At 46.2% G+C, this 9,604-nt stretch overlaps 1 protein-coding gene across 2 annotated transcripts in view; it reads left to right on the top strand.

Annotated features, from left to right (window-relative positions):
* Nucleotides 1-4: 4 nt before the first annotated feature.
* Nucleotides 5-9,604, top strand: part of LIMK2 (LIM domain kinase 2) — a 30,733-nt gene continuing 21,133 nt past the window's right edge. Inside the window, exons 1-2 of one of the 2 annotated variants that reach the window (XM_030958854.1) lie at nucleotides 5-66; nucleotides 2,513-2,612. In XM_030958854.1, the coding sequence (XP_030814714.1) occupies nucleotides 51-66; nucleotides 2,513-2,612 (116 nt within the window). In that variant the 5' untranslated portion in view covers nucleotides 5-50. Of the gene's footprint in view, nucleotides 67-1,917; nucleotides 2,613-9,604 lie in introns of those variants that run through there. The other variant, XM_030958853.1, reaches the window with a different exon arrangement.

The following is a 9,604-nucleotide window of genomic DNA, read 5'->3' as shown; positions in this document are numbered from 1 at the left end:
AGGGACGGGCCCAGGTGCGGCGGCCGCCGCTGGCGTCGGGCGGGCGCGGGATGGAGGCGCTGCCAGGTGAGCTCGGGCCGGGCCGGCCGCGCCTCCGCGGGAGGAGCCGCCCTCGGCCGCCCGGGGCGGACGCGCGTACGCGAGGCCGCGGCTCTCGCCGTTATGCGGCCGCAGGAGCTTCGGCGGCGTCGCGGGGCGGCCTGCGGGGCCTCGACGGGGCCGCTGCCTCCCGAGCCCGCGCCCCGGCCGCGCGTCAGCCCCTGGCTGGGGAGCGCTCTGGGGCCGGCCCGCCGCTCCCTCCAGCGGCTGGCACCGCGGGGCCCGGGGGCTCCCGGCGGGTCTCCGCAGCCCCGGTGCGATGCGATCCGCGGGACGGCCGTGGGAGATGCGGCGCGGCCGCAGGCAGCACCGGGTCCTGCCGGTGCCACTCACCTCGTCCGTGCTGTCCCGCTCGAGGTCCCCCGGTGCCCCCGGGGCTCGGCCGCTGCTCCTCGCTGTGTCTGTGCCACGTTCCTCCCGGCCCGGGGAACTCGGCAGACCTGTTCCATGGATTATGTCCCTCTGCGTTTCCTTCGCGCTGTTTCCTGCTCTGTTTTGTTCATTTCCGTCGTTTCTCCTGCATACTGAAGCAATTTCTGTTGGATTGAGGACTGTTCGTTTCCGTTTGTGAGCTCATCAGCCTTACTGAGCACGCTTAAACACAGGCAGCACTACAGCTGAGAGTAGCTGTAGTTTCTTCTTCGTGGAGTTCCGAAGCTGATGGGTCCGATTCTCTAAGATAGGGAGTAATTTGTTGCTTGTAGTCAGCTGTGGTGTTGTCATTGACCTTTAAATGTCTTTATTAGAATCCACAGACAGTTTTGACACGTGTGTGTTGTGCTGGTGACACAGTGAATGGGAGGGGATGGAGCTGCAGAATGTTTGGTTTGCAGGTAGTTTTGGCCTGCAGCTATTTCAGCAGTTCAGCTGACTTCCAGGGCTTGCCCTGCTTGGAGAGGAGAGCGTTGCCTGCCTGTGCATGGAGGCACAGGCACACGGAGCTTTGCCTTTTATTCCCAGTGTGCTGAAAAGCCATTTCCTTTATAGAACAACACAGGTATGGTCAGGTTTTTCCAAGGTTTTCCCAGCCTTTACTCTGCTATGCAGGTCTGAGCTCAGGTGGAGTTCTTGGTGTTCTGGATTAACAGGAGGGCACAGGGCAGGTGATCCAGGTGTGGAGCTGATACACACTTGGGAACTGAAGTAGCAACCTACACCACTTGTCACATTTGAAGGAACCCTTTGAGCCTTACATCTTTATGGAGACCTTCCTGGATACTGCTGATCTGCTGGTGGTAGTGGTGCTTGTAGCTGAGCAGCAAATGTTTTTTCCCTGAAATAGCTATTCATGTAAAAAGTGCAAGATCTTCACCTTGGTTAATTTTAAACATTGTCTTTGACCTACACGGTGGGGTGAAGGTGCACAGAAGGTTGATGGCTTCTGTTTTGTGTAGCTTCAAGGAACTTAGTGGTATGAACTTGCCTAAGCAACTTGCCTAACCAAGTTGTACCACTCTTTGGAAAAGAGAAGTCCATGGTTTGTGGTTTTCCTTGTCTAAGTGCACCTTTTCCTTTAATGCAGCCTTGCTGCAAGCAAACTGTTGGTAGCAGGAAGAAATAGATTTGGGATCTGCTCAGCTCTGTGACACATTTCTTGTGCCATCCTGTGCTGAACTAAGATTCTTGACTCTTTAATATGCCTGCACTGCCCTTGGGATTTTGGATAGCATTTATCTGTGTGCCAAATGTTCTTTGTGCACAAGCTTTCATTCTGTTTTCCTTGCTTGCTTGCATCTAAGTAACCAGCTCTCTCTGGGGCTTTCTGGCAGTTCTAGCAAAAACTATTATAGCTCTATTATAACTGTTTTAAGTATTTTCTGGAAGGGCAATAGGCCAGTAGCATCACTCCCCCTTCCTAAGTCTGAGGGTAGCCTGGTGTTGGCTGTACAGTCTCTATGGGATTATTCATTCAAGAGTGTAATTCCTTCCTGGTAGTCTAGTTGTTCTCTACTGAATGAAGTTTGCCTTTCCTTTCTTTCAGTTCTGGGAAATCCAGTTAATTATACAAATGAGAGCAAACGTTATGTGCTGAGTCAGTGCTGTGGGGGAAGCAGTAGTGTGGCTTCCTGGCCTAGCATAGTTCTCTGTTGGAATTGTTGTCCTAAACCAGTGTTGCCTTCCTGAAGTCTCTGCTCTGACAGAGCTGTAACTGAACTGTTTTATGTGAAAAGTCTTATTTTTTTCTTGTGCAGAATGTGAAGAAGCAGATGTCACATCTGAAGGAAAAAAAATATACAAGATATCAGAGTTTGATTTGGGAGCTCCCACTCTGGGGTTATGGACTGCCTGCAGCTTTCCATGTGGGAAGGCTTTCCTGTCAGTTACTTAAGGTTGTTCTTTATGAAGGATGTACCAATCTTTGTTTTCTCTGCTGTAAACTGGTTGCTGTTTGTTCCCTTATTGCTGTGTGCAGGTGAAGAGGTCTGGAGATGTCTGGGATGTGGGGACAGCATTGCAGCTGGGCAGCGCCTGCACAAGACTGTCAACGAGGCTTGGCACATCTCCTGTTTCAGGTGAGTAAAACTGCAGCCTTTCAACCCTCCTGGTGCTGTTCCACTGGCTGGGACCTGCTGGTGAGGTCCCAGCGTGAGCTGTAGATTCCTGCAGTGGTCTCTGTGCCTGACCTGTTCCCAGCTCCTTTGTGGCTGTACCTCAGGGACAACATCCAGTCCCCAGAGCAGCTGACACTGCCTGGCACAGATAAAGTGCAAATAAAAGCTCTGATTTACTGCTGGTGGCAGAAGCCATGGGTTACATGTTTGTCTTGTGCAGCATTCCAAAGTAGTGCCCAGGCAATTTGCACAGCCTGTTGCTTTTTCCACGTGTGGTAGGTGTGAGGTTGTTATCAGGGTGCTGATAGAGATCTTGCCTTTTGCTTTCTCTCCTTTCCAGACTCTTAAGACAGACAAACTTATGAAATCTGTTAGATAATGTTGCTGTCAGCAAGGACAAAAAGGGATGTCTGCCATGGTGGTAGGAGTAATGCCTCTTTTGGGTGTTCCATGAATACTCAATCCAGTTTTCATGCTCCAGAATCATATTTCTGAAGGGGTCTGTATTTTTGAGAGAGGTTCAGTACCTGCAGCTTCTACTGGCTTCTATGTTGGCTTGAATATGGGGAGGTTAATGTTTTGGATACTGTTGAAGAAAGTGGGGGAAAAGGAAGCCAAAGTGTGGCTTTGGAGGAATGTTTTCTGTGCCAAAATAAGCATCTATTGTCCTCATTTAAAGAACACAAGGAAAAAACCCCAACAAAATACCCCATCTTTGTTGAAGTGAGGATTGTGGTTTTTGGTATATTTAAAAAAAAATAAAGAATCTCATGCTGCCAAAGCAGTTCAGGCTCAGTTGACTCCGAAAATGCTGTTTTAGTGACACGTTAATAATCACAATAAGGTTTTGATTTCATTACCAATCCTGGTATTTTGGATTCCTCTTGGTTTTGGTGTTCATGTTTAGCCATAATGAAGCAGCTTTTCTTAATCCTGGTTTTCTCTTTTCCCTGAAGGATGAGTATCCTGCTGAGCTTCCCTAGACTGTGCCAGTAGCCAAGTTCTGTGTGCTGGGAAGTCTGTCCCTCTTGCCATTGAATGTATTTCTCTTGTGGGTCTTGATTTGCAAATGTCTTTTTGCTTCTTGCTGTTGGGGCTGTTGAGGTGAGGAACAGCTGGGCTGGAGCAAATGCTGCTCACAGAGGATTTGTTTTCATAGGTTATATTGTATAATGGAGGTTTGGTTGTTGCTTCTGGGCTGGTTTGTTCTATACAAGTGATGACACCAACCTTTCTTTGAGCTGTGTAGTGACTTTTTGCATTTGCTGATGCACTTCTCGTGCTCTGTGCCTTTGCTGTGCTCAGTGAACAGTTGGAACCTGCAGCAAAGGAAGCTGCCCTCCCCTTTTTCCTAGTTCCAGGGTAGGACTGTACATGAAAACAAGTTTCCAGTTTGCACTGTGTTCCTCTTTTCCTTCTGCTGTCCCTAAGCCATGCTGAGCAGCACTCTTGTGCCTGATACCCCAAAGGCAAACTTGAAAAAGCCTCTGAGGGTAGGAGGCTTTGGCAGTTGGGAGCTGTGAGTTCCGGCAGCTCTTGTGGAGTGTTTTTTACAGTCTTCCTGTGGATTAGCTGACTCCCTGGCCTGGCACATAATTTCTCTAATGCTGCTTGGCACTGCTCCAGGCTCGTTAGCTCTGTTTATTCTTGGGGCTGGCAGGAGCTGACGTACATGAGCGTCTCTGAGGATTTAAGTTTTTGTCACTTCCCTCCTTCCTCAAACTGCATCTACAGGAGCTTTTGTTCTCTGAAACCTGCATTTTCTCTGCTGTGGCTTGAGGGAAGAGCAAATCCCTGTTTGTGGATCTTGGATATTTTAGACTGTTCTTTGGCCAGCTGGTTCCTTAGACTTGAATCTGATGGGCTGGATCTGGCTGAGGAAGTTTCTTAGATGTTTCTGTCACAGTGTCTGCTGTGAATTAACTCTGAATGTGCTTTTGTGCCTCTGAGTTCTGTTGAGACAGCACACACTCTCAAAGGTCACTGCTTTTCACAGTTTGACTGGATTTGGAAATTGCATTGCACAGAACTTCAAACATTACACCAAGAAAGGGAAAGATAGAAGTGAAAAGGTGCCTTTTTCCTAGATCTGGATCATTTTACCTCAGGGGATTATTGGAAGAGCTTTTTTTGACCAAGAGCTTGCTGGTTTTATTGTTTTCAGTCAAACTTTTTCCCATATTACAAAATAGAAGGTAATGCCTTGAATACTTTTTAATATATATATAAATATACTTTTGAATAAAGTATTATTACCAGTGGTGGTTTTTTTGGTGGTTTGTGTTGTTTTTCTGCAGTTAATAACAAATGAAATTAAAGACAATCCCCACTTTCTGTAGGGATATTGTGTATTTGAATTGGAGTAGGATGGAATGAGAAGACCCAGACATAGCTTTATGGCTTTATCTTAAGGACATGGTATTTGTTAAAAATCCAGTTTTGATTATTTGAAAACCACAGATCAAGCCTGTAGACTGCATCCAGGTGGAAAATGGATGCATAGGAAGAAAATCATTGGAAATGCTGGCAGGAATTCCTACTGTAGCAGGGTGCTTAAGCATTTTTTAGGAAGGAAGACAGCTGAGGCTAAGTTCCTTCCTAACCATGAAATAACAGAGCATGTCTAGTGCTGTGGTCTATAAAATAAACCTAATTTAAGTAGCCAAGCAACACTGGCTTGCTGCTCAAAAGTAGCAGAAGGTGATGGAATACTGGTGATTTTACAGTCACAGATTTAAAAGATACCATTTAGTTTATACCCAAACCAGTTAATTACAAGCTGAAAAACCATCAGAAGTTTGAAGAGCAGTGGATTAGCTATCCATGGATCAAGGGCCCTAAGCTCCAGCCCACTGAACAGAAAGAGAAATACTACTAATTTTCTAGCTCTAGTGATTTGATTGTCTTTCAAAATGTGATTTTTCTATACTGAATGCCATATTTTGTGTGCTACAGAATTTTTTTTTTCTCAGCAAAACTTAATGAGTCACTTTGATTCTTTTTACATTTGGGGGCAGGGGAAAGCAAGCCAGACAAATTTGTATGAATACTGTATATAATCAAACCTGGTCTGAGGGTGCAGGATTAACTAGATGATTTCTGAGGGTATTTTTAGAAATCTGTTTTCTGTTTTTAATATATCTACTATCAACTTATATTTGAAGAAAGTAATTTTCAGTAATTTTTGTGGCTTAGGGATGATCAAGAAATTGGTCATCTAACAATCTCCAGTGACTGTAGGATTTTGGTCTCTCAGACTGTCTACTAGCACTTCATTATCCTCAGGGTTAGAACCTTCTGTCTACTGTCTTCAGATTTAAATCCATTTCTTCTAGCCATGTTCATGAAAAACAAGCTTTTTTCCCTGCTCCTGTTACCCACATAGCCTTCCCCTGTCAGAAAGGAGATTGTGGCTCCCATCAGTCCCTTGTACAAGGCAGAAGCCCTGGATTTAGCAGACCTAGCTTTTTCTCCAGATGGTATTTTCTAGACTTTAGATCCCTTCTGTCAGTTCAATCTCCTTGGCACAGGCCTTCATTTTCCAAAAGCAGCTCCCTCCCCAGAGGACAAATGGTTGAACAGGATCTGAAGCACAAACGTGGACAAATGAAGATGTAAGCAAGATGTGTATTAGGAGGAATTTAAATTGTGGGATGTTTGGTGCTTTGAGTTTTCCTTTAGCTTTTCACCTGTGAGCACAAGGCAGGTTTATACAGCTGACTTTGAGAGCAGGGGAAAGAGCTGAATAGTAGATATACTAAAATAAAAAGCAGCTGAATTAAGTTAGGAGCAAGAAGATCAAAATCTCCTCTTCCCTCTCTTCTCCAGTTTCTGGCAGTTGCAGAAAGTTAATGACAGGGGCCTCAGAGGTGAGAACTTTTCACTAATCCTGCAGATTCCTGGCAATGTTCCTTTGGTGGTGTCTTCTTCAGCATTGAAATTCAGGAGCCCACTATCAGATTCAGGGAGAAATAGTTCCCTATTGGCACACAGATCACTATGACCATTGAGAGTTTACACATTCAAAGGAACAATGAAGCACTTTGCAGGTGGCCGAATTCCGCAGGGGAATCTATCAGATACAGGGCATCAATGACCAGCCTTTATATTTAAGGAGGAATGGGGCATTCCAGTCCAAACTTTCTTTTGCTTGAATTGGCAGCTTGTCCTTTAGGGCACTGTTATCGAGCATTATTATATCAAGGTAATTAGAATTACTCACACAGCACAGAATGTGAGGCACAGGAGTGGGGCAGGATCCTTCCCTGCGGAGTTCCCGGTCCTCACAGACCAAAGCAGCACCTTAAGGAGGAGTGAGGATGCAGTGCTGTAAGTGCCAGTCCTACTGCCATATCTGCTGCATTTCCAGAGCAGAAGCCACTGCTTCCCAAACCCTCTGTAACCTATGAAGTTTCAGTGGGTTGAATTTTCCTTGGCTTGCTTCTCAGCCCGAACACATTCAGGAGGGCTGCAGCCATCAGGCAAACGTGGTGGGGACAAAACCTCTCTTTTCTCATGTGCTTGGTGGTGTGAGGTACTGAGCAGCACCACGGTGTTGTTCTGAGGTTGTGCTGCTGCTCAGAAGTGAGATGCAGTGATGGAGCTGAGCTTCAGGTCACCGTTTGTTGTAGTTTACTCAAGATCAGCTACAAGAGTTCCCGGAGGTACGTGCAGATCCAAAGGTGCTGCTTGCAGGAGCTGACTGGATTGGTTTCAGGAGATGACTCTTGTCTTTCAACAGCAGCAAAGCACGTGTTACACGTTAAGTGCCTTGGGAATACAATGAGGTGTTGGGATTGCATGAAGTATTTGGAATGCCTCCAAGCTGCACCCATGCTAAAGGAAAGGCTTGCTGCAAACTCTGCAGGCATCGAGCAGATTCCTCTTCCCTCAGTCCCACACATATCGAAGTGTCTGTCTGTGCCAGGAGAAGTTTGTGTATCTTAGGGCTGGAGGATGTGCTGAGCAATACATCTGTCTGCAGATATGCTACCGAGCAGCACGGGATGTGTGGCAAGGAGAGGCTGCCCGGCCCCAGCTGGCTCAAGGTATTCATCACTGGAATATCACAACAACTGTGTGATTCATTTCTGGGGAGATAAATCTCTAATAATGGCTGAGACTCAGTGATAAATATCATGTAAATCCTTGTCAAGGTTTTTCATGTGTTCCTTTTCATTTGTTAGTTATAGTCTTTCTGGCACAAGTTACTGTGCAGTTCTAAACCATAATGAGGAAAAAAGCTCTCCCCGTGATGACCACCTGGTTGTAGTGGAAATGCTGCCAGCATTTGCAAGAGAGAAGTTGCTGATGTCTGACTTGACTTGGTGAAAAAGAAATTTACTCCCGTGCACTTTGGCCCCCAGAGATGGTATCAGTAAAATTATGGAAGGTGCCCCCCCCCTACACACACCTGTTATCAGCATTATTGAAGTACAGTCATTCTGGCAGGAATTCAGATCTAGAATGTATGAACACATTAACACCTTTTCCAGAGCCCTTTTATCAGAAGACATTGTGTTCTCAAATAGGTCATAGAGACAACAGAAAAAGCAAGAAGTAACAAGACATTTCTGTGTAGCCAAAGTAACTTACTGGCTGCTGCTGCTGGATCTTGCTGCAGAAGTAAAATAATTTTGATAAGAAGTTTCCTGTTTAAATAGATATTTGACTATGTGTCCTTTGGCTTTAAAGAAGTCTTAAAATCCTTTCCTAGTTGCTTAGCTGTCTGGGTGGTTTTATTACTTTGAAGTTGGGCTTTATCTGCTGGCTTCATTCACAGACTAGCTGGCTGCTTATCACATCTGTGGATCAAATCTTCAAAGGTTTTGTCTGAAGAGTTGGGATTTATGAGGTCACGTGGAATGCCCCTCGGAGGGCGGTGAGCCCATGGCAGCAGAATTGTAGGGAAAAGCTTTTGTGTGTAGGTGCCAGAGGCGGGAGGGGCTGCGCTGGAGGTGGGCGTGTGGTGGGGAGGTGCTGATAGCCAGGGAAGCGCAGGGCTGGAGCGCTGGCCCCTGTTCAGCACGCAGCATATAGAGAATGTGGGAGACCAGGGCGCATTCCTAGACACAGACTCACCGTGTTGCTGCTTCCAGTAGAGCTGTGTGAAATGTCAGAAGGAATTAGACCCGTGCTGGAACTGACGAGCACATCGGGCTCTGCAGCACTAGGCTTCACTGCACTTTTACAGCCAAGCTTACCAACTACATTCAATGGGGAAAATGGAGATTTTTTTTCCCCTTCAGAAAGGTGGCTGCTTATTAAAAGTTAAATTTAAAAAAAAGTTTAAGAAAGGAGAAAAAAAGAACACAAAAAGCTGCCTAGGTTTCTGCATACTTCAACAGCGAGCAGCAGCTGTCAAATCTGCAGCCAAGACTGCCTTGTTCCAGCCCCAAGCGTCCCTGGAGCAGTGTGCCAGCTGAGGCGAGCATCTCCAGGAAAAGCACATTACAGAGCTCTTGTCCTCTTGCCTCTGGAACAGAGCATGGTTTTCAGGCTGTGTTCAGGCATGCCAGGCTTTGCTGACTGTACAGAAATGGGCGGGCTTGGTGCAGCAGCATATGTTTGTTGCATTTTTGAGTGTCTTGCGAGCAGCTTTAGCTGATTAGGTCACTAGAGATCATGTTTGGCTTCAGACAAGCACAATGATACAACTGCATGTGCTGTGAGCTGGAGAGAGTGTTTTGTGCTGATTTATACCTCTCAGCTTCCACTCAGGAGATGATAATTCTGTTAAAGGATTGTAATGATCTCTTAAAACAGTATTGGAAAGCAAGCAGTGTTTCCTTGGATGAAGCACACTGTGAGTTACCTCCTGCAGCAGGGTGAACGGATTGCAGGTGCTGTGAAGGCTGTGAAGGCACTGTGAAGGGTTTAGGAATGTATACAGTTAATTTGATATACCTGGACATGTGGCTCGTTGCCGTCTTTGACTCCTCCATTAGAATGTG

The sequence above is a fragment of the Camarhynchus parvulus genome, chromosome 15 (assembly GCF_901933205.1).
Source record: "Camarhynchus parvulus chromosome 15, STF_HiC, whole genome shotgun sequence".
NCBI classification, from domain to species: Eukaryota; Metazoa; Chordata; class Aves; order Passeriformes; family Thraupidae; genus Camarhynchus; species Camarhynchus parvulus.
This window is presented reverse-complemented; position numbering and strand designations above follow the sequence as displayed.